This window comes from Phyllobates terribilis, unplaced genomic scaffold (genome assembly GCF_046119375.1).
Source record: "Phyllobates terribilis strain yellow unplaced genomic scaffold, ASM4611937v1 Scaffold_2__4_contigs__length_985480577, whole genome shotgun sequence".
In the NCBI taxonomy this organism is placed as follows: domain Eukaryota; kingdom Metazoa; phylum Chordata; class Amphibia; order Anura; family Dendrobatidae; genus Phyllobates; species Phyllobates terribilis.
In genome coordinates, this window is record NW_027362762.1 from 113,522,605 (window position 1) to 113,548,206 (window position 25,602).

The 25,602-nt window shown below is 42.1% G+C and overlaps 1 protein-coding gene across 7 annotated transcripts in view; it reads left to right on the plus strand.

Moving 5' to 3' along the window:
* The window catches only part of FRY (FRY microtubule binding protein), a 444,805-nt gene that overhangs the window by 218,671 nt on the left and 200,532 nt on the right, over positions 1 to 25,602 (plus strand). The window contains exon 1 of one of the 7 annotated variants that reach the window (XM_073662503.1): positions 5,588 to 6,335. The exons of the other annotated variants lie outside the window; for them this stretch is intronic. Coding sequence (XP_073518604.1) covers positions 6,266 to 6,335 — 70 coding nt within the window. The 5' untranslated portion in view covers positions 5,588 to 6,265. Of the gene's footprint in view, positions 1 to 5,587; positions 6,336 to 25,602 lie in introns of those variants that run through there. 7 annotated transcript variants of the gene reach the window in all.

The window sequence follows — 25,602 nt, forward strand, 5'->3', positions numbered from 1 at the left end:
AGAGTTCTACCTCAACTAGAACATTGCTACCCGAAGGAGTTGAATGATGCTGCAAGTCACACATGCACCATTCCTGCTCCATTGACCATGAAAATATACAAGTGCTGCACTCTACTTACGTCCGTACTAAAGTTGCATGCGCAACCAGCCGCTCCATTCACCTCCTCCTTGCTACAGTCCAGTGGTCAAGAGAGAATGGTGGACACCAGTCAGGAGAGGCTCACAAATCTCTGCCAGTGCATCTGTGATAACCAGCTCCTTTTAGGAGTTCATACATATAGAGAGAACCTATACTGCCCATATAAAAGACCCCTATGCTATATAACTAGATTCCAACAGAAAGAGTGACTCTGATTGTCGACCCCTGGTCTAGTCCTTGGTTTACATTAGAGCATTTCGCAGTAAAGGCTGATAATCGCTTTTTCAGCTCGTGTCGTGTCCTGTCTGTCTGTGCTGGTTATTTACCGTAGTTTTTGTTACCGTTCTATGAAAAATTGTATTTCCGTGCTTACCGTATGATTGCAGGTGCGGGTGTTTTCTTGGCCTTCATGCAGCACAATGGGGCAGAACGGTCTAATCTGTTGACAGTGTAAACTTAGGCTAGACAGTCTTAAGCTGCTTACAAAAAGCAGGTTTTACTTAGTTTCTGCTGCGTTTTTTGCTGTGTTTTTGTCAGTGTTCATTTGTCTCTTCTGCATGCTGATAAAGTTTAGTGCATAAAAAAAAATGATTAAAAAAACGCAGCAAAACCTTTTTTTTTTTTGCAGCGTTTTTGTACTACCCGTTGCTTATGGTGGGTGAAAAACGCTGAAAGAAGTGCCATGCTGCATTTTGCAAAAACGCTGCTCTTTGACAAAACAGGAAAAAAAAAATAAGGTCTGTGCATGAGATTTCTGAAATCTCATAGACGTTGCTGGAACTGTAAAACACTGGTTACGTTTAACATTCTTAGACCTGACGACTTGCTAATCGGTGATCGTTTACTATTCTGTTCAGACAGGCCGATCACACTTCACTGTGTACTGAACAACTCGTAATTTCTCCTTCTGTTCTGTGCACCCAGGCTGCCATTGCTCTTGGCAGCGAAAATCCTGTTTACACAGGACGATGTGCTGCCAAAAACAATGATCACCGCACAAAAGATCGTTTCACCCGACAAACAAGTGTCTTGCTTCGGTGATAGGCAGCCTATTTTGATTTTCAAGAAACGAGTGTCCAATGAATGCTCATTCACGATATAATTTTGCTGTGTGAATGGACCTTTAGCTTATACCACCTATTAGTCCGCTCACTTTGTGTGGACATTTTTGGCCAAATTTTGTTATTTTTGGCGCATGGCTTTGCATCTTAAGCCACGGCTCTTTTCCACAAAGCCACACCCCTGCTGAGTGAGACACTAATGGGTTTGACGCCTGGTTCAGACGGGCGTATGTCACGGTCTGTATACGCATCACAGTGCCGGGACTGATCGTAGGTCTACCAGTCAGAACTTATACATGTATAAGGCGGTACATTTGGGCCGGGAGACCTGTGATCAGTCCGGACACTGTGATTTATATACAGACTGTGAAATACACCCATCTGAACCCGGCCTATGAGAGTATAATTGGTCTGTGTGCGCCATAGTGGCATTACAGCTGGTTTGCCATGGCCGATATTCCACGTGGACCAATGGTGTGCATGGAAAAAATTACAGCTTGCTCTACTTTAGTCCATTTTATATACCAGGATAAGGCATGTAATGAATGGCAGCTCTGGCTGCAGACGAGCACACACAGCTGCACATGGCGTCAGTCATGTTTTCAATTTGCTGACCTGACTTACCTATTTTTCAGTACAGCTGTCCGAACCCACCCTTTGGCAAATATATGTGATGCACATTTAGCTTAGTAAATCTGCCCCAATATATTTTGCACTTGATTATGAAAGGGATTGTCATATATTACTTATCTTGCTCTTTGATCCTTCGTTGTGTCATCCGTTTTATCAAGCAAAACTAAAATGGTGATATATAATTTAGCAGCTTCCCCTAGAGCTGACACCTGGCCGGCCTTGAGACCGTACTCACTGCTTAGGAACACTCAGCGCAGTTGGTCAAAGCCCTCTCCGAACCAAGTCTACAAGCTTCAACTCATCAACTTGTTCAGAAATCAACAAACCTCACAGATTAAGGGGGTTTTCAATTTTAAAAAGGAATCTGTCAGTAGGATCAAACCTCCTAAGCCGTCTATATGGACATGTAGGTCATAGAAAGCTGAATAAAATGATACCTTAATATCTGCGATCTAATGTCTTATTCATGAGAAATCCATGTGTTCTTATATGTAAATTACCTCTTCCAGGCTCTGGGGAGGACACTGGAAGATAACTCTGCCTCCATAGCTTATTTTACATGAAGGGGGAGTTACCAGTGTGAGACAAGTAATTAACACAGAACAGTAGAACTGAACTTTGTCTTCTTGCAAACACATTTGCTGCAGCTCTCACAGCTCTGCTGTATTACAGCCCTGTCTGCCTGTGAGGTGGAGGCTGAAGCTGAGAGGAACCTACAGGTGTGTCAGGAATAATCACACACAGCTCTGCAGTGAGATCAGAAGAGCAGAGAACAGCCATTACACATCACACTGGTAACTCCCCTATGTAAAATAATCTCTGGAGGCAGAGTTATCCTCCAGGCAGCGTCCTCCCTAGAGTCTGGAAGAGGTAATTTATATAAATTGATGAAAGATGATTTATCATCAAGACATCTGATATGAGACCTACAGGAATTACTTTTTTTCAGCAGTTTATAACCTGTATGCCCATATTAATATTTTAGATATATCAAATGTGGTGACAGATTTCCTTTAAAGACCCCTCCCCCAATCAGATATTAATGGTTTATCCTAATTATCCAAATCAATTGTGTCTAAATAAATAGAAAAAAAGCCATAGATAAAATGGGAGAACACATGTACAACTGATTATTCTTAAAGTGGTTTACACTATTTACATTTATGGCAATTCAAGGGGATGTCCTAAATAATCAACTCTTCCCCTTCAACTCCAACTCCATTTGGTCTACTAAATAGTATTAATAGAATATAAATGTGTATAGCATATAATATATATTAAAAGCAAACCTAGATTCTACAGCACTTGTGTGATGGGTACTGTTTATACAGCCACAAAAGTTAACACTTTTTTTTACGTTTCATGTTCTGGTCCAAAACAAAATGAATAATAAGCCTTTTAATGCAAATTGCTCTAGTAATAGACAACGTGGTGGTCTACAAAGGATATCCATCTCAGAGGGGTGAGGAGGGCTGGTGACATCTCTATGATATCTGCCAGGATGGGGACGCAATTGTATTGTGCATATGTTCTATTTATTGAAATCAACACCTGCCGATCGCGAATCCTGGCAGATATCAGGAGACCTGACGCCTCCTCACCTCTCAATGCAGTATAGAGCGGAGCTGGAATACCCCTTTAAGACCATTTACACTTTTATGATTTTCTTGTGCCAACATTACCATATGCAGCTCCTAAAATAGTTAAAGGTATACCCCACCTAAAAAAAAGCAACTAACTATTCCCTATATATAGAATAGGGAAAAACTTGCTGAACACTGGGGCCTGAGCTCTGTGGGACCGCCAGCGATCTCGAGATCGGTGCTTTGCAGCTCCATCTCGATAGGAGTGAAGGTGGAGCAGAGGTCAAGCATTCATTGTATATGAGACTGACGGAAATGGCCAAGTGCTGTATTCAAAATATTCAAAAGTCCAATGGATAATGAATGCAGCGGAGAGAAGGATTGGGGATAACTTGTTTTTGGGGGGAATAACCATTTAAGATGCCTGCTGATAGTTATAATGGTATCATATGTATAAGGTTACGTGCACATTGTGTTTTGGATAGTTTAATATATTGGCTCAGATTTATGTATTGATGCATCAGTCTCCATAGGAATCCACTGTTGGGAAAAGAAAGTAGCAAAAACGTTTGTTTTTGTTTTTTTCAAGTGTTGGAAAAAGGTTTTTCAATCCAGCAAAATGAATTAAAAACAAAAATTCTTTGTCTTTGTTTAAAAAGTAGCATGGGCATAAAAAATATCTGATTGTGTTTCGAGTCTGGCTGACTTTAGTCAGATATTTTTTACACTGACACGACTCGAAACTCGTCATATATTTCTCTATGCACATGCTACTATTTTAATGAAGTCCCAATAAAGAATTTTTGCTTTTAATTCAATTTTATGGATTGTAAAACCTTTTTCATTTCTTAGAACAAAGCTGCTTGATACCTAAAGGGAATCTGTCACCACATTTGACCTATGTAAACTATTACTATGGGCATACAGGTTATAGACTGCTGAAAAGAGTCCTCCCTGTATGTCTCCTATCAGATGGCTTGCTGTTGAGAAATCATCTTTTATCACTTTTATATAAATGACCTCTTCCAGGCTCTGGGGAGGACGCTGCTTGGAAGATAACTCTGCCTCCAGAGATTATTATAAATATAAGGGGACATTACCAGTGTGATGTGTAATGGTAACCAATGTGAGATATGTAATGGCCGCTCTCTGCTCTCCTGATCTCACTGCAGAGCTGTGTGTGATTATACCGGACACATCTGCAGGTTCTTCTCAGCTTCAGCCTCCACCTCACAGGCAGACAGGGTTGTAATGTTGTAATAAAGCAGAGCTGTGAGAGCTGCAAAAAATGTGTCTGTAGGAAAACAAATTAAATTTCTCTGGTTCTGTGTTAGTTACTTGTCTCACACTGGTAACTCCTCCTTTATGTAAAATAATCTCTGGAGGTAGAGTTATCCTCCAGACCGCATCCTTCTTATAGCCTGGAAGAGGTCATTTGCATAAAGTGATAAAAGATGATTTCTCAACAACAAGCCATCTAATATGAGGCATAAAGCTAGGACTTTTTTCAGTATTCTATACCTGCCCATATTAATAGTTTAGGTAGGTCAAATGTAGTGACAGACTCCCTTTAAGCCTTATCCATGCACAGTGGAGTGGATCGCCCAGGAACCAGATTGAACAACATACAAGACTGTATATTTTATGGGTGAGCTGTATGCACAAATTTTTCTTATATTATTTTTTCTTGGCTGTTTGGAATACGCAGACGATGCCTAAAACGCGTTGTGCAGATCCCTTAGGAATCATTTTATCTGTATATTGAATCAAATCTGAATACTGACATATGGGAGGAGAGTCATTTACATATTACAATCCAAATGATGATCATTTATCAGGACGATTAATCTTCACCTCCGAAGAAGATGCTATTTAGTCCCAATTATTGCTGCTTCATATTGAGAGAATAATTGCTGGGTGTAAATGAGCCTTTATCTGTCAATGATTTCCAGGCTAGTCATCCAGCACCTTTCTCTGGGGGATGAATCCAGGGCTGGTTCTGATTCATCATTATCAGACATGTAGACATAGCAGCGAGTCAGGAAATGAAGAGTTTATTTAGTAGAAGGTGGGCAGCACTGAGCCTGGCTGGCAGGCAGCACTGAGCCTGACAGGCAGGGGGCAGAGAGGAGCTTATCAGCCCCTGGAACATGTAATGTGTTTACACTAGCTGGCAAATGAGAGCACAAAGCCAAGTGCTTCCCTTCTGCGACTGTGCTGACTGCTGCCTGCTGCTGCCTGTACAGGGACGTCACTGGCAGCAGATCTATGGGTGCAGTCACCGCAGCATGATGCAGTCTGGGGAAGGCAGGGTGGCAGCAGGGGCACCCTGGGCTGCAGAGCTTGCCATCCCAGTCAGTGGAGCAGCAGAGAAGCTGTGATATCCCTGCCATCAGGCTCCCTGTGTCTTCTGGAGGAGGTGCATACACATGCAGCCTATCTGCCTGCCAGCCCCCATTGCTATAGGATATAAGCAGGAGCTGCATGAGCCATTCTCAGCAATGTGGATGTAGACACAGCTGCACACATGGAACAAAAGGTGTCTGACCAGTGCTCACCCCATGCACCACCTGCAATGCCAGCCTCATCATCATCATCAGCAGCAGCCACAGTGAGTCTGCAGTGAAGGAGAAGCATCATCACCACAGGGTGAAGGAGGAGCACACTGGAAGAAGCATCTCATGTCTTTTTAATAAGGTCTCTACCTAGCAGGAAGAGGTGAAGCCTATCTGCAGACTTCATTTCCTTTACTGACCTCTAGTTTGGTGTCAGTCACCTCCTCATATATCTGTACCTGCTTGGAGGAGGAGGAGGAGGTGCAGCAGCAGAAGGCTCCTTGCATAGTAGAGATGGCCAGCCAACAGGACTCTGGGTTCTTTGAGATCAGTATCAAGTATTTGCTGAAATCCTGGAGTAATAGTGAGTACAGTGTGGATTAATTAACCCTTTATTGCTCCTGCTATGCATTGCTGCCTATGAATCATAGGTGTATACTGGGTAATGGATGGATGTATGCACTGTGCACTGACTTCCATCTGCTGTCAGGCTGGGGAGATGAAACTAGCCTGTAGTACAAACACAAACATGGTCTGTTATGTAAACAGGACTGATGCATTGTATACTGATCGTCCATGTAGGGATCTTTATTTACTTGCATTACACAATGTATATGTATGTGTGTGTATATATATATATATATATATATATATATATATATATATATATATATATATATATATATATATTTTATGCTATACATTGTTTCTGCAAGGGAGAGGTGTCATCATTAATGCAAAGTTATTTTTAGCATTGTGTTAACTTATTAAAAATGCTTGGGTGTGGTGCTGTTACTGAGCACATTTATAATGCCCAGTGATGTTTAATAGTCTGCTGCCGGTCAGGGGTGGACGCTTCTGTTCATTCCTCTCACCAATCCTTCATTTGTGGTGTTAGGAGATACAATATGTATCCAGATTCTAGATTATTGACCCCCAAGATGCTGGTAAATACATTGTAGCAGAACACCTGCTGGGAACCTCAAAAGCAAATCAAGCCAATTACTGGGGAAGGGAAGACATCACTGTGATGGCTTCTGCTGCCTCAGGCCTCCTTCACACGTCCGTATAAAACACATATGTGAAAAACCGGTACCGGTGTCATCCGTGTGTTATCCATGTGTCCGTTTTTACCATCTGTGTGTCCGTTTCTAACATCCATGCGTCATCCGTGTGTCCGTTTTTGCCATCCGTGTGTCAGTTTTTACCATCAGTGTTTTTCCAGTGTGGATAAAGAAAGAAAGAAATTGCAAAGCTTCTCCCATACTTTGCAATGTTAAACACAGACTTTACACCAAGGCCATCCCTGTGCTGTACGTATTTTTCACAGACCCATAGACTTGTATTGGTCCTTGTCATCTGTGCCGGCAGAAAATACGGACTTGGGCATAGCAGCACAGGTTATAATGGCTACATGTGGTATCTGTGAAAATTAAATGGATACCACACGTACTGGAAACACGGGACATGTAAATGGCACCATAGGTTATAATTGGTACGTACTGGGGAAACGGACGTATGAAGGAGGCCTGATAGGTAAACAGACATGATCAGGCATAATGTACTGCTCTCGGGAGCCTTGAATGATATATATATACAGTGCCTACAAGTAGTATTCAACCCCCTGCAGATTTAGCTGGTTGACACATGCGGAATTAACTTGGCATTGTGACATTTGTACTGTAGATCAGCCTGGAAGTGGGAAATGCACTGCAGCAAATTTTGGTTTTGTTTTTTTTTTTTTTTTTTTAAAACGTTAAAAGTTAATTCAGAGTGTCATTTATTATTCAACCCCTCAAACCACAAGAATTCTGTTTGGTCCCCCTAAAGTATTAAGAAGTAGTTCAGGCACCAAGAATAATGAGCTTCACATGTGTGGATTAAAGATCTCTTTTGCCAGCCTTTTCTGACTATTTAGGACCCTCCCCAAACTTGTGAACAGCACTCAGACATGGTCAACATGGGAAAGACAAAGGAGCATTCCAAGGCCATCAGAGACAAGATCGTGGAGGGTCACAAGGCTGGCAAGGGGTACAAAACCCTTTCCAAGGAGTTGGGCCTACCTGTCTCCACTGTTGGGAGCATCATCCGTAAGTGGAAGGCTTATGGAACTACTGTTAGCCTTCCACGGCCAGGACAGCCTTTGAAAGTGTCCTCCCGTGCCGAGGCCAGGCTTGTCCGAAGAGTCAAGGCTAACCCAAGGACAACAAGGAAGGAGCTCCGGGAAGATCTCATGGCAGTGGGGACATTGGTTTCAGTCAATACCATAAGTAACGTACTCCACCGCAATGGTCTCCGTTCCAGACGAGCCTGTATGGTACCTTTACTTTCAAAGCGTCATGTCAAGGCTCGTCTACAGTTTGCTCATGATCACTTGGAGGACTCTGAGACAGACTGGTTCAAGGTTCTATGGTCTGATGAGACCAAGATCGAGATCTTTGGTGCCAACCACACACGTGACGTTTGGAGACTGGATGGCACTGCATACGACCCCAAGAATACCATCCCTACAGTCAAGCATGGTGGCGGCAGCATCATGCTGTGGGGCTGTTTCTCAGCCAAGGGGCCTGGCCATCTGGTCTGCATCCATGGGAAGATGGATAGCACGGCCTACCTGGAGATTTTGGCCAAGAACCTCCGCTCCTCCATCAAGGATCTTAAGATGGGTCGTAATTTCATCTTCCAACAAGACAACGACCCAAAGCGCACAGCCAAGAAAACCAAGGCCTGGTTCAAGAGGGAAAAAGTCAAGGTGTTGGAGTGGCCTAGTCAGTCTCCTGACCTTAACCCAATTGAAAACTTGTGGAAGGAGCTCAAGAATAAAGTCCACATGAGACACCCAAAGAACCTAGATAACTTGGAGAAGATCTGCATGGAGGAGTGGGCCAAGATAACTCCACAGACCTGTGCCGGCCTGATCAGGTCTTATAAAAGACGATTATTAGCTGTAATTGCAAACAAGGGTTATACCACAAAATATTAAACATAGGGGTTGTATAATAATTGACCCACACTTTTATGTTTAAAATTTAATAAAATTCAACTGAGCAACATAACTTTTTGGTTTGTAAGATTTATGCTTCTGTTCATAAAACCTACTTGCAGTTTGAAGGCTCTAACTTATTTGCATCTTATCAAACCAGCTAAATCTGCAGGGGGTTGAATACTACTTGTAGGCACTGTATATGTATCTGTCTCTATATCTATCATTCTATTTATATAATCTATATCTCCACATCCCATGTAGCTAGCGGCACTTACTGGTGGGATATGACTGCACTATGGATCCTGTTTGCACCCATAAGTGGTCCAGGTCTGGGTTATTTATCTTGCGCTTTTGCTTTCATGGACTGAAAATTCAATAATACAATTAAAAGCAGCCGAATGTTTGAAGCTTCTGAGTAAAAGGGACCATAGACAGGAGATAATGGTCCTAATTTAGCTGTCAAGAGTCAGTACAGGAATTACATGGCAGGAGCTGCTCCCTGGTAACATTGTGATCAACCGGTGTAAACAGAACAGAGAACATCTGAGCAGTGACGGCCAGTCGCAGTATTACTAAGTATAGCATGGAGCTATAACGTGTGTATATATGATTATTGGATGGAAACTCCATCAACTCCCAAGTGCACAGACTCCAATCCTTGAGGAGCTGCCATCCTTTCCTACAGGGTCGACCAAAGACGCAGGCTTGTGGTGCCGACAGCAAAATTTTGCTTTTTTTTGATGATGAAATTCAAAACTACTGATTTGATTCAGATAATAATAACTTTGCAATGTATATTAGCTAAAGAAACCCTCCCAACAAAGTGTGTTCCCTCAGCCATTCTAAATGTGTGTAGTTTTATTAAAATTCAGAATGATTCTCCATAGACTTAAATGGTAAAAGTGACTTCCAGTTCACACAAACCCATGTTATCCAGCAAGTCAAAATAGAAGTCATGTGAGTCAGAAGAGGACATTACCTAAGAATGGTTTAGGGAATAACCTTTTTCTTGGGAGTGATTCTTTAAGACTGGTCCATAGTCATCAGTTTTCTCTCTACTCCTTTTTTCCTTTTCATATAGTTGACCAAAAATTTGGTTTGTTGGTCAAATAAGAACAATCTAGCTGTTTTTGCAAAGATTTCATATGGAAATATTTTTTTGCTTGTTGTTATTGCACACAAGGGAGCTGTATGGGCTGGAAAGATAATAGCTGTACCTGGCCGAGATGCCCTGTTCAAAAAAACACCTCTACTACATAAGACGACACTAGTATTGTAAATGACATATTGTAGGAGGGGCCCTGTTACAAGCCTTTCATTGGAGCCTACAGCTTCAAGCGGGGTGTTTTGTTTAGGCCTCATTCACATGTCCGTGTTGCATGTATCCATTTTTTTTTTTCACAGCTACAACACATACACATTATAATCTATGACGCGGTTCACATGTCCTTATTTTTCACGGACCGTGTGTCCATGCAAAACACACGGTAACGTCTGTTTTTTTTCCAGAAGCACGGATGCACTTTTTTGGCATCAATGTACAGTCCATGTGCAAACCGTGTGCTGTCCATGTTTAACAAGTATAGGAGAAGCTTTGTCATTTATTTCTTAATCCATCCATGAAAAACACTGATGGTAAAAACGGATACACGGGAGAGACACTGATAGTAAAAACGGACACACGGATGGTAAAAACGGACACACGGATGACACATGCTGGTAAAAACGGACACACGGATGACACATGCTGGTAAAAACGGACACACGGATGGTGCACTGATGACAAAAATGGACACAGATGACACACTGATGGTAAAAATGGACACACTGATGGTAAAAATGTACACACAGATGGTACCCTGATGACAAAAATGGACACACAGATGACACATGGATGACACACTGATGGTAAAAACGTACACACAGATGGTACCCTGATGACAAAATGGACACATGGATGACACCCTGATGGCAAGATCGGACTCACAGATGGCAATCTGATGATAAAAACGGACACATGGATGACACACTGGTGCACAACACTGATGACACCGGTACCATTTGTTCACTTACGTGTTAGAACATTTGTCTAATATTGAATCCACCTTAAGTGCGATCAATGATTGTCTGCACAGGTAAATGTTTCACCTTACATAATGTAAAGTGCATACGTGCAGTCTATGATGGACATGTTTTCTATTCTGAGCCGGTGCATATTATACTTTGTATCTATCACTAAAACAGTTTTGCTCAAGTTCTTGGGGTCAAAATTTACCAATTAGAAGGGTGTTTGAGGACAGAGATCAAGTCTCTGGTATACAAACAGAAGGGGTTAAACATTGTAACACAAACTGCTCAAGTAATAATGTAACAAGTTTCGAGGGATCTTCTATTTGTTTGTTTATTTGTTTGTTTATATTATTTGAAATATGCAAATAAAACTTGGGAGCATTCCATAACCCTGAGTTCTCTGCTACAAATGCACTGGGTGATTAGACACAGCAGATTACTGTCTAATGTGTTGTCCGTGTCTTTGTACTTGCCCTACTCTACATTTATAACTACTATAGCTTCTTCACACACTTCTTTTTCAACATTTTTAAACATATGTTGAAAAAAATTGCTATTTCTAGCTTTTTTTTTTTTGTCAATTTTATGCTATATTATTTTGTTTTGTGCACTTTTTCCTGCCATTGTTCAATTCCCAAAACGAAGTCTATGGGAAGAACAAAAAAAAACACCTTTCGATAGCCAGAGCGTGCTGAGTTTTGAAAAGTATGTCACTGACCTGTCACGAACCCAAATTCTTGCTTTATACTGTGTTTTTATATTTGTTTACTTTTAAAGGGATCCGGGGGGGGGTTTGGATCTGTAGAAAATAACAAACTTATTAATACTTGCCTAACGTCGCCAGCTCGGTCGAGAACAGGCCAATCCATTGTCTGCACTGACACAAGAAGTGGTGGCCTTATCTTTCACCCTGCAACTAGACCACTGCAGCCTGTGATTGTCTGCAGCAAACAAGTGACTATGAGCAGTGCATTATCAGAAAAAAAAACAATGACATTTGACTGCTGCAACTAATCACAGGTCGCAAGTACCTGGATGAGTAGTGACATTATCACTTCCTATTGAAACACTGGATCCAGGTGGGTTCCGATGGGTACCCCAATTAAAATTATGAAGAACCTAATAGATATAGGGAGGATTCTTCTGCCATGGATCCTGACTATTTGTATATGGCAAAGGTGACAACTGGCTCTTGGAGGGCTGCAGATATCCATTAGTGGTCTTCTGCACTATGGTGGCTCCCAGCAGTCAGATCCATTCCTCCCTTGACTATCTGGCATATGTTATATGAGCTAGGAATATCATCTATATGAAATATCTGTGCAGTAGAGGTAGGCTCTTAAAGCAGAAAGCAGAGCACTATAAGTGTATTTTGGTAAAGTCATAAATCACAGTATTAAAGGAAGCGCAGCTCTGGTATGTCCATTCTCTGGAACGTTTCATTTTTTATTTTTTTTTGTACTGCTCCAGGGTGGAGGGATATGCAAATGTTGTCAACATGTTTATTTTGTATCTTTAAAATTCCATAAATTCCATGAACCGTTCTGTAGCTTAACGTTTCCCTGCATCCTGTCCGAAGTTGCAGCAAGTTTGCTTTTTTTTTTTTAAATAAAATAAAATAGTAATATTGAAATGAATAAAATTACTGTTATTTACCATGGTTCATATTATTAATAATAATACTATTGCTTTGTAACAGTTCTTCTATTTGGATCCTATCATTTGGGAACTGTTGACAGTGGAAAATATATAAAAAAAAAAAACAACAAAAAACTGGCAGTGTATCGGAAGCAAAGAGAGGGCCAGAAAAAATAATGGATATAGGTACATCAATCTGGAACCAGCTTTTATAGGAGGAGTTAATTACCTCCTGATCCATGTGTTAGGTTTTCTCTACCTTATCCCTACATTCCCATAATCAGTTTTTGGTAAGTTTTTTTACGCTACGTATTTTCGAAAAAATGGGTGCAGAAAATCTTCAACATCAAAAACTCACCAAAGGCTCATCATGGGAACATAGCCTTAAAGAGCATAACTATAGAGGATGCAGGTAGTGCATGAATGAGTCTAACAGCCCCTCTGTCACATTATTATTTATTTATATAGCGCCATTGATTCCATGGTGCTGTACATAAGAAGGGGTTACATACAAAATACAAATATCACTTACAGTAAATGAGCTAAGAATGCTAGACTGGTACAGAGGGAAGAGGACCCTGCCTTTGCGGGCTGACATTCTACAGGAATGGGGAAGGAGACAGCAGGTTGAGGGGTTGCAGCAACTCCGGTGTTGTTGAGGTGGCAACAATCAAGGTCATGGCAGGCTGTAAGCTTTCTTGAAGAGATGGGTTTTCATGTTCTTTCTGAAGGATCCGTGTGTGGTGGATAGTCGGACGTGTTGAGGCACAAAATTCCATAAGACTGGGGATATTCGGGAGAAATTTTGGAGGCGATTGCGTGAGGAACGAATGTGTGGAGGAGAGAAGGAGGTCTTGGGAGGACCGGAGATTACGTGAGAGAAAATATTGGGAAATTAGTTCAGAGATGTACGGAGGAGAGAGAGGTTATGGATGGCTTTGTAGGTCAGTGTTAGTAGTTTGAACTGGATACGCTGGGCAATTGGAAGCCAGTGAAGGGATTTGCAGAGGAGTAGCGAGGCGAGAGATGGACCAGTCACGCAGCAGAGTTAAGGATAGACTGGAGGCGTGCGAGAGTGTTAGCAGGTAGGCCACAGAGGAGGATGTTGCAGTAGTCGAGGCAGGAGATGATGAGGGCATGCACAAGCGGTTTAGTAGATTGAGGGTTGAGGAAAGGACCCGATTCTGGAAATATTTTTGAGCTGGAGGCGACAGGAGGTGGCGAGAGCTTGGGTGTGGGGTTTGAAGGACAGAGCAGAGTCAAGGGTTACTCCGAGGCAGCGGATTGTTGGTACAGGGGAAAGTTTGATGTCATTTATTGTGATAGAAAGATTAGGTGGGAAAGATATGCGAGATGGGGGAAAGATGATGAGTTCAGTTTTGTCCACATTGAGCTTGAGGAAGCGGGAGGAGAAGAAGGAAGATATGGCTGCTAGACATGCTGAGATTCTGGACAGCACAGAGGTGACATCTGGGACAGAGAGGTAGATCTGGGTGTCATCAGCGTACAGGTGGTACTGGAAACCATGGGACTTTATGAGCTGTCCCAGGCCAAGGGTATAGATTGAGAAGAGTAGGGGTCCTAGAACAGAGCCTTGAGGGACTTCAACAGAGAGGGGGCGAGGTGAGGAGGTAGTGTGGGAGTGGGAGACGCTAAATGTGCGGTTAGAGAGGTATGAGGAGATCCAAGATATGGCAAGGTCTTTGACGCCAAAGGAAAAGAGGATATTTAGTAGGAGGCAGTGGTCAACTATATGGAAAGCAGAGGACAAGTCAAGAAGGAGTACAGAGAATTGTCTGTTCGCTTTGGCTGTAAGTAAGTCATTGGTGATTTTGGTAAGGGCAGTTTAGGTGGAATGGTGGGGGCAGAAGCCGGATTGTCGGTTGTCGAAGAGAGAGTTGGATGAGAAGTAGGAGGAAAGTTCAGCGTGAACTTGTTGCTCGAGGAATTTGGAGGCAAATGGGAGCAGCGATATGGGGCGATAGCTGGACAAAGGCGATTGGGTCAAAGGATGGCTTTTTGATTGTGGCATGTTTGAAGGCAGCGGGGAAGGTACCAGAAGATAGTGATAGGTTGAAGAGATGGGTTAGGGATGGGATGAGTGTGGGGGTGAGGTTGTTGAGGAAGTGGGATGGGATGGGGTCGAGTGCACAAGTGGTGAGGGGTGATTTGGAGAGGAGACGAGTAAGGTATCTTTCTGTGATGTTGGGAAGGAAGGTTGTGGTGGTAGGGCAATGGTGTGTAAAACAAAGGGGTTGTGGTGGTCGGACAGTAAAGACTTGCCGTGTTTGGTCAAACTTGTTTTTGATGTGTGTGGCAAACTCCTCAGCAGAGATGATGGAGGTCGGAGGGGGCAGTGGAGGGCAGAGGAGAGAGCTAAGTGTTGAATAGCTGTTTGGGGTTGTAGGATAGGAAAATAATGATGGTTGTGAAGTAGGCCTCTTTAGCAGAGGTGAGTGCTGATTTGAATGTGAGTGTTGTTTGTTTGATTGCAGCAAAGTCATCTAGAGAATGTGTTTTCTTCCAACGCAGCTCCGCAACCCTGGACGCTTGTCGAAGCTGTTTAGTGAGGTTGTTGTGCCAGGGTTGCCTGTTGACTCGTCGCGCTCTGCCTTGCATAAGAGGGACGACCGAGTCAATAGCTGATGCAAGAGTGGCATTGTAGAAAGCAGTAGCGCTGTCTGTGTCATGAAGTGAAGATATGGATGTCAGTGGTAGAATAGATTCAGAGAGTGTGTGGGTGTCTAGATGTGCAATGTTTCTGCGGGGGTGTGCTGGTTGCTGAACATGGGTGACAGATGAGGAGGACAGGGATGAGAAAGTGAGTAGATGGTGGTCAGATAGTGGTAGGGGGGAGGTTGTGAGGGTAGATAGGGAGCAGAGTTGGGTGAAGATGAGGTCTATTGTGTGTCTGTCTGTGTGGGTGGCTGAGGAGGATCACTGAGTAGTCCAAAGGGTGAAGTAAGCGACAGGAGTTTGGATGCTGTTGACTGGCGAGTGTCAGTGGGGATGTTGAAATCGCCCATGATGATTGTGGGAATGTCAGCAGAGAGAAAGTAAAGAAACCAGGTGGAGAATTGGTCATTAAAGGCAGTGACCAAGCCTGGAGGTCGGTATATCACAGCCACTTGGAGGTTGGAGGGAGAGTAGACAGAGTGGACTTCAAAAGAAGGGAGAATAAGGGAGGGAAGAGGAGGAGTAGGGCTAAAGGTGCAGTTGTTAGAAAGGAGAAGACCCACTCCTCCACCATGTCTGTTACTAGAGCGAGGAGTGTGGGTGAAGTGCAAGCCACCGTAACACAGCACAGTAGGGGAGGCAGTGTCGGAGGGTGTCAGCCATGTCTCTGTGATGCCCAGGAAGGAGAGGTAAAGAGGTCATGGACAAGATGGAGCTTGTTCCAGACAGAGCGGGCATTCCACAGTGCTCCAGAGAGAGGGAGCAGGGGGGTGGGCGTCAGGGGGACCGGTTTTGCGTAAGAGAGGTTGCGGTAGTTTGCAGTTGGTTTGATGCGATAGGTGGGGGAATTGGTGGAAGGTTCAAGCTGTGGGGGTCCAGGATTGGGAGATATGTCGCCAGCAGTAAGGAGAAGCAAAGAGCGGGAGAGCAGGTGGGAGAAGGAGTGTCTGGCTTGTGTTTTATGTTTTGGTAGAATAGATCTGAGGTTGAGCAGGTCTGAAGATGAGGTCAGGTGGGGAGGTAAGAGGGAAGGAGAGATGATTTGGTTAGAGGGTGCTGGGGTTTGGTGATAGCGAAGAAGAGTGAGGATTAGTGGGGCAAAGACAGTAAGGGCATATGTAAGCATAATGAAAGTTACGGTAAGTGTGAATGAGAACCTAAAACACCAGTATTAATTACACTTGATAAATGGGGGGCTCTGTTAGATTTTTGTATTGGGGCTCATAGAGTTCAAGTTCAATTTCTACTCACCGTACATTAATCCAAACTTACAGCACAGTCTTTCTCATTCCTCCTTTGCCCTTGCTCAATAACCTTTGTGAAAACAGGCAAAAAAATAAAAATCTGTAGAATCTTACATCCCACTATTTTATCCGATCCCCTATTTGCATTGACCCACATGATGATTATTTCTTATTTGACTCCATTCTCCTAAACGAATAATCATTTTTAATCCAAACCCATGGAGTCATAGAAGACATCTCCTTTGATTAGAATCGATGAGATGATCTCCAGAAGAGAATTTACACAATTGACTTGGTGTCAGTGGCCGCTATTATTGCTTGTTAAAACTTTTTGTACCTGTGTGAACTTTTGGGCTTATAAATATTCATGAGAGTTAATGAGTAGACATCAGACTGTAGAAAGTGAGATCTTGCAGGTAAATTACCACATCATTTACATGCTTCTACAGGTCACTTAAAATGAGGTGTAGCACATTTTTCCAGGCAGTGTAATGGGTGGTGAGATGCTTTCTGCTATGTATGTTATTGCCCGTAGGAAGAAAATTTAGTTTTGTTCCAGCTGTACCCGATTTAAGTGTTAATGGTGTCTGATATAGGAAAATGCCTGTAATTTAGGACCGTATTGTTTTTGGGCTACATGCTAAGCCACCGCACATTGTAATCAATGGCATTAAAGGGAATCAATCTGTAGGGGGCAAAGACCCTGATTCTAGTAATTTGTCTCTTGCTGTAGTTTCAAAACAATCAGTGTTTTATCAGCAGGGGATTATTACTGGAAGACTAGGTGTCTTGTGCAAAGTAGTCCAGCTAATCTGTGACCCTGCCCCCACCACAGGAATCTGCCAATCAGATGTGTGGGCGGGGTTATACACAGCTCAGCATTCTGACCACAGCTACATCTAAAGCAGAAAAGATGAGGATTCTATCCAAACTATCAATCAGCCCAGTAAGTGACACATCATTGGAATCAATCTCTCTGCCCCTAAATCATGCTGCTCACCGATTGCATAGCCAAAACTTACTGACAGATTCCCTTTGCAAAGTAGGGTTGCTCCCAATCTTGTACCCATTGTCCTTTTCTCCAAAGCATCTAAAATGAACCCACTTTGCAGATATTCTTGGTTAGAAGTTTCTTATCATTTTGTGCCTCCTACAGTGCTTGTGGAGAGTTTGGACACACTGGTTCCTGGAAGGTTTTTCTTTGTCCCTATTCAAATGTGCACAAAGGGACACAAAAGGAAACCGGGAGTAAAAAAAAAACAAGTGAAACAAACCAGAATGTGTTAAAACTAGGATTCCTCAAAGTCCCCCCCACCCTTTTCTGACAGCTATACAGACTGTTTTCAGTTTGAACCTACAAGTTGCACACTCCAATAAGAACAAGGAAAACCATTGCATGATCAGCTGTGCCCAAACTTCTGATTGTTAGTCTATCCGTTACTATGGTTAAAAGATAGCTAGACTTTTAAAAAAAAAAAATAATAATAATAATTTCGACTTGTTCTAGCAAATGTTTAATAGATTTGCTCAATGAGGGTTCTGCTCCTGAAATGCACTGATCACTCAAAGGAAAAGGTAGAATCAGTCTGCTTATCCTTGGAGTGGACCACTCTGTTTGCGCTCAAACCTTCTACTTAAAGGGTTGTCCACTATTAGGACAATCCCTTCTTGAACTAAATGTTTGGCCCGATTAAAATAAAAAACCTCTGCTCACCTTTGGTGCTGGCGCCGATCCTGTGGTGTCGGCACTCGCGGCCCTGTAGCTCTGGTGCGGTGTTAGGACACGTGATGCCCGGCCCCCAAACAGCGCTCGCGTCACTGTCCCCACCTCCTGTCGAAATGAACATGAAGAAGTAGTCCAGGATCAGCTGCAGCCCGGACTTCCTCTTCATGTTCAATTTGTCCGAAAGCAGAGACAGTGATGCCAGCGCTGATTGGTCGCCGGACATCACATGTTCTAACACCGCACCAGAGCTCCGGGGCCGCGAGTGCCGCCGGCAAGGGAGGGGAGTATAGGCTTGTTTTATTTTATCAGTGCCAAACAGTTAGTTCAAGAAGGGATTGTCCCCTGCCTCACATCCATGAGTCTTTCTCACTGCTAAGCTCACACATCAAAGATGGAAAATATTGTCCCACTCAGTAGGAGGTATGGTGTTATGGTTTTGGCACCAAGCTTGAACAGCCATGTCCTATAGACTAGACCAAACTTCATACATTATCTGAAGGATTGCAGACTCCCAGTACAACAGAATGTTGGGGATGTTGGTAGGGACCATCTCTATCAACTTATTTGTACAAGTCACTTTCAATCTAAAAACAGAACCGAGTATTTCCAGCTGATCGGGCTCCGTTCTGTATCTGTAGTGCCAGTTTTCTGTCTGTTCCTTTTGTGTCTCTAGCTTATCTGGAATGCCGAGATAGTCGTGTTCCCCAAATAGTTCTCACCTCCAGCCTAGAATGTTTAGAATGTTTGACGTTCTTATGTGAAGTCTCCGGTAAGACATGATGGATAAACAAGCAAATGTTTGCTCAATAACATTGACTTTTTACAGGAAATAATGCAAAAAATGACTTGTATCAAGCACCTTGGATGTGTTGAAGAACTTTGTACTGCAATCCATATAGTCTCTTATTTAGGTCTGCTCTCCTTTTTTCTTCTAATCTAGCTTAATATTTAACGTTAGACCAAATTATTCACCCATTCATCATAGAGCAATCCAGCTTCTGTAGTTTAGCAGATCTAAAAAAAGCCAGTCCACAGAGCTTGTAGGATGCATTCCTATATTCAAGGGTACGCAACCTCTTCTAGTTTGTGGGCCACATTGACATGAGGAACCAATACATCCCCTATTCCCCTATTCATCAAGACCAGCAAGTTGTCTGCATGAGGCCACGACTTGGAGTCAGATGCTTCTGATTCATTAAGAGGTACAAGCCTCTTAATAAATCATGAGCGTCTGACAAGTGGTGTGCACCTCATTGTGCTCCTCGACACAAATTTTACTTGAGTCAGCGACTGGAGTAAGATTTCTAGTGTAAGGAACATCACATCTCGTCATGAATTAGACGAGTTGGGGCATAATGTCTGTGCCACGTCACAGCTCTGCTCATTTTGGCAAAACTGGCATGAAAACGCCAAAAGGTGCAAGATGTTTGCGCAATTGCGCATTACACAAAAATTTTGTGCCAGAAATCTGGCACAAAAACTCTGATAAATCTCGGCCTTAGTATCTTAATACTTTGGGTTACCAGAGATGGCCACACAGTACTTTACTAGTACTTGCCCTCCCCATTCTCGCTTCCCTATGGGATTGCTTAATATAAGGTCGCAGTCAGATGGCCATATAAATCAGATGGAGATCGGAAAACAATGATTGGACTGGCTGGCGGCTCTCCCGAACTGAGTGTGACCGCTGCATGGAAACAGATGAAGCTGTCATGCTCTTGGTGGGAGAGCCGCCGGCCAGTCCGTGCACTACGTTCTGATCTCCGTCTGATTTATACGGCCGTCTCACTGCGCCAGAACAAAAAGCAGCTATTACTTACATAAAATGATGTAGAGGACCCCAATGTTGCCTCAGTGTGTCAATTTTGTTCCCATTGTGGGCAGCAAAATGAAAAGGTTTGTGTGTTTGACTAGGGATTTTTTTTTTAGGACCGTAGCAGTTAAATGTTATTCTACGGCTGTCATAGTAGAAAAGGCGTTTACCTGCTGCCCATTGTTTGAACATAATACTTAAAAAGTTTCTTGTTTTGGTCCGTTGATTTGGCTGGCTGGACTATACATTCTACTAAAATGTTCTAAGATGCCAAAAAGATAACTCTGACTTTTGGGTATATTCACACACAGCAGTTTTGTTGCAGATATTTGTCTCATTCACGTAGTTTGCATAAACCCTGATGTAAGGCCCTCTGACACATTAGAGTTTGTTGCTGGTTGAACAATGGTTTAACAACCCATCGTAATGCCGATAATCCATACACTCCTTAGTCCATATATTATAGTTGCTGGTCATACATGCTCAGTGACCCCAGGCTAGGATCAAACAGTCTTTCTGGGTATATATGTATGTGTGTGTATGTATGTATGTTTTTTTTCAATGAAAGATTGTTTATAGATAAAAGATCTTTCTGCCGAAATTAAAAAAAAAAAAAAAAAAAAAAAAAAAATCTGCCAACTTTAACTTGTAATTATGACGGTCTGTAAGGCGTCGGGTAGAAGTCATTCATTTTTTAATTTTTTCTTGATTGTTTTAGTTTAATTTATTATAAATTTTCATCAACTTAAATCTAATGTATATGGAAGGCTATAGATGTGTCTGTGTTAAAGGGGTTGTCCTCTCTGTGTGTCTGCAGATTTTTGAATCCTCACAGCCCGCAATATGTGCACTGTCAGGATTCTCCTGCGCCGGGAGCAGGCGCATAACCACAAGTTGATGTGCATAGCCTCACTCTATACAAGCTGGACACGTCTAGTCGGAGTGTGGATGGAAGTATGCAAATTGCATTCTTGTGATCACATGACCGCCCGTCTCTGGAGAATCTTGACTGCGCGCACTTTGCGCGCTCAGAGGATCCACAAGTCTGCAGTCGCACAGAGTGGCTAAAAACTTGAGCCCCAAACCTGGACAACCCCTTTTAAGGGAAGCCAAAGATTTGGAGCTTTGTATATGGAAAATGAAGCTCTGACCCTCTGAACTATAATGTATGGACAGATCATGTGATGCGGAGTCTGAAAAAAAAAAAAAAATTTTTTATTTTTCTAAACCTGAAGAATTCTAACATTTTTTATATTTTTTTAAGTGAGTTAAAAGAACAATTAAAAATGAAATGTGTTATGTAAGATCAATCCTATATCGCTGCCCTCTCCCGATCCTTCTGACAAAGCCTTCACATCAATCTTCCTCTGGATATTGCAGGAATTTTATATAATCTCTTCCTCTATTCATTTCCAGCCGCCTCCTTAATTCATGTGTCTTGGAGCTATGTTCAGAATTTATGATTCCTGCCACAAGTGCTGCGCTTATTTATCCCTTCGTTTTTTACTAAACAGGAATTTGCCTCTTACCATTGAGGACATGAAGTAGTAAATTTCCATTAATTTACACTACTAAGGTCCAGCATTTGTTGAAACCTTTTATAGTGGTTGTACACTATTGGAAAAAAATATTTATTCTTCCATGAACAGTGCCACACGTGTCTACAGGTAGTGCACGGTATTGCAGCTGGGGTCCATTAACTTCAACAGAGCTGATACCAGGCATACCCTAGCATGGTGCTGTTTTAAGACTGTTCACCTTCTCGGCAGCAACTGGGACAATTACCACCACCTGGGGTTTCTCCTTCCTTTTATCATTTTAAAAGAGCTCTGTCAGCACAACATGACTGTTCAAACCAAGCTGAGCAGTGTAGTGCAATTTCCCACCTACTTGTTTTCTATCTGTGTCACCTTTCTCTTCCTTGAGAGTTGGCTCTGGCCTTACAGGCGCTAGAGATGGGCGGAGATGGAAGAAAGCAAGTAGATGGCAAGGTGAATTCGACTCCTCAACCATTCCAGGGGTGTACTAAGAACAAGTGCTTGGCTTGAACAGTCATTTTGTACTGGCAGACTCTTTTAAACAGATCAATGACCTATATGTAATAAAATATTGCCCCACCTTAATTTTCAATTGTCAATGATATTCTATACTTCTGTGGCATAAAAATTAAATGTAAAAAATATACTTCACGTGAAGTCAATGAGGCTGAGCTGCAGTTCCAGACTCGTCCTATAAACAAGTGTGGCGCTGTACTTAGAAAAAGATAATTATTTTTTTTTATTTTGTCAATCCCTTTAAAAATGGAAATGAGAATGAGTTGTTTTCTGTGTTTGTCTGAACACTCTGTTTTCACTGTTGGAGAATGTAATGGTCTTGCGACTCTCGAACAATGCACAGTGGAATAGTCATGGAAACCACACGTGTTCAGTCCACAGCTTTTGTTTTCCATTAATTTATACTATGATGTCATGATGGATCTATTGTGTGTACTAGTCCTGGAAGTCAAGCCAGTTTTGCTGTAAATTGACAATTGTATTAGCTCCTGAATAAAGATAGTGACTGAATCTTCAGTGGGCTCTTGTAAACAGTGGTTTTTTTTGTTTTTAGAAAAACCATGATAAAGTATAGAAATTGTGCGAAAAGACAGCACTCAACAAAAATAGTTTTTCATCATTTTTAAAGTGCAACTGTCATAAAAATAAAGCTTTTTATCTAGCACAGAAGCTTGTCAAAAGTTTTGAATGGCAGAGTCTGGGTATTGCGGTGCCCACCGATCACTAAAATGAAAGGGCGGAAGTATTCGGCCAGTAGCTCTCCTCTAACGCTAAAGATCAGCGGAAAGATCAGTAGAAAGTCTGCGGAGTGAGCCTGCCTCCAATCTTTGAGGAGAGCACACTTGATTGAGCACTTCTGCTCATACATTTTAGAAATCGTTAGGGCTCTCGATAACTGGAACCCCGCTGATCAAAAATTCTACCATGTCCCTATGTCGCATGAAAAGTTTTAATGAAATGACAGTTTGTTGCTCCATACACAGATGATATACAGTTAGGTCCAGAAATATTTGGAGTTTAAGTGAAGCTTTAATTTGAGGGTATTCACATCTTAATTGGAGTACGGGTTTAGGAATTATAGTTCTTTTAATATGTAGCTGGCTCTTTTTAAAGGGACCCAAAGTAATTTAACAATTTATCTCAAAAGTTCTTTAATGGGCCATTTTCTCATTAATCCTTCATCAATTAAGCAAGTAAGAGGTCTGGACCTAATTCCAAGTGTGGCATTTGCATTTGGAAGCTGTTGCTGTGAACCCACATGCGGACAAAGGAGGTATCAATGGATTTCCACTTTTTTCAGCCTAATAATGGGCTTCTTATCTTCCATCAGAGAGATAACAGAAATGTTAGGAGTGGGCAAGTCAACAGTTTAATACATACTGCAAAAAAAAAGTGCACTGCTGACCTTGGGACCTAAAAAAAAGGCTTGGACGACCATAGAGGACAACCGTGATGGATGATCACAGAATCCTTTCCATGGTGAAGAAAAAACCCTTCCCAACATCCTCCCAAGTGAAGAACACTCCTCAGTAAGTAGGTGTTCAGTATCTGTCTACCATAAAGAGAAGATTTCATGAGCGCAAAACAGAGGGTTTACCACAAGATGCAAGCGATTAATCAGCCTTAAAAATAGGCCAAATTAGATGTTTTTTGGCACAGTCTAAAGAAGCCGCACAGTTCTGGAAAAGTATTCTTTCGACTCATGAAACTAAGGTAAATCTGTACCAGAACGATGGGAAGAAGAAAGTATGGAGAAGGCTTGAAACAGCTCATGATCCAAAGCTTACCACATCTTAAGTAAAACATGGTGTAGGCAGTGTGATGGCATGGGCATGCATGGCTTCCAATGGCACTGGGTCACTAGTGTCCATGGTTTCCAGATGTCATGCAGTCGTTTTCTGCAAAGGATTCTCTACAAAGTATTAAAAATTAATATTTTATTTGTGGTAAAGTTAATTTGTCCAATTACTTTTGAGTCCCTGAAATGAGGAGGCTTTGTAGAAAAATTGTTGCAATTCCTAAACGTTTCACAAGATATTTTTCTTCAACACCTTTAATTAAATCTGAAAGTCTCCACTCTAATTTCATCTTAATGGCTTCACTTTAAATACAAAGTAGTCGCCTGCAGAACTGAAATCACAAAGACGGTCGATGTCCAAATATTTCTGTACTTAATTGCCACATTGATTTTATCAAAACTGCAAGCAGTCCAGTAAGTGACACATCCTTGGAATCAGGGTCTCTGTTTCTACATCATGCTGCTCTCAGATTAGAGGGTAAAAAACTGGTGACTGATTCCCTTTAAGTTTAGACAAATCATTGCAAAGTTCTGTGAAGACTGTGTAAAACACACGTCGGGGCTTATGCACCCAGCAGAAGAAAAAAAAAGACAGAAGAAACTACCCCACCAAGAATTTTTTTGTTTTTTTATGTGTTTATAGTAAATGGAAAATGTTCTTTACATACAGCTATGATCTCATGAAATGATAGTTACTACTTCTCTCCTTGTAACTGCTTGTTTTCTTCCTGTCTGCATACCTTGGCATGAGTAAATTCATTATCACTGAAGTCACGTGCGGCTCTCTGTTTTCACATGGAAGTGCTTGATGGTAGAAAAATAGACATAAATACATAGTGGCATATTTGTCTAGCTGATCTTATCTGCATGGCGATAATAGACCTAATTGTGTTGTTTCCTATGATGGAAGGCACTGAACATGTATATTCTTATTCTAAGGGTTTGTTCACATAGATTTTTTTTCCAGGAGCTTTTGCAGCAGAAACTCTCCAAATCTCAAAACTCCTCAAAAACTTTGAGTTTCTGCTCTGAAAACTTAGTAAAAAAACTGTGTGCACATAGCTCAAGTCAGCAAAGGTGCATTTGGATTCTGAGAAAGTCATCTTAAAGCTAGTTATAAGAGAAGTTTCCAGACTTCTCCGGCTGCTGTCCTTTTTAAAAATGGACCCATAGAATCTTCCACCACTCTGGCGTTTTCTTTTAATTTCACCCCTGGAGTAGTATCACTAATCCATGTGCCCTGCCCCTAGTAAGATACTTGCCAGTCACCCTCGTCTTCTGTTTTTGGCGCCGCTATGGTCGCCTTCTGCAGGTTGTGACCTGCCGGTTCCCTCCATAGTTTTCTGGTTCTCATAGATTAACATTTACATCTTCTGGCCTTTACCACTGACTTCCAGCCCATCAGAAGCTCCAGTAACAAGATTGTGGAGCGGCACTGGGAAGAGCAGAAGATGGTGGATGGTAAGTATTTTACTAGGGGCATAGCTCATGCCTTACTAATACCACTACCAGGAAAGCTCTGATTCGGAGCTGTTCAGTCTTCTGACAATGGCCACGGCAGCCTTTACTACACATCCTCCTGCTACACAAATCAATAGGAGGCGAATGTGCCGCACCCGGCCGTGG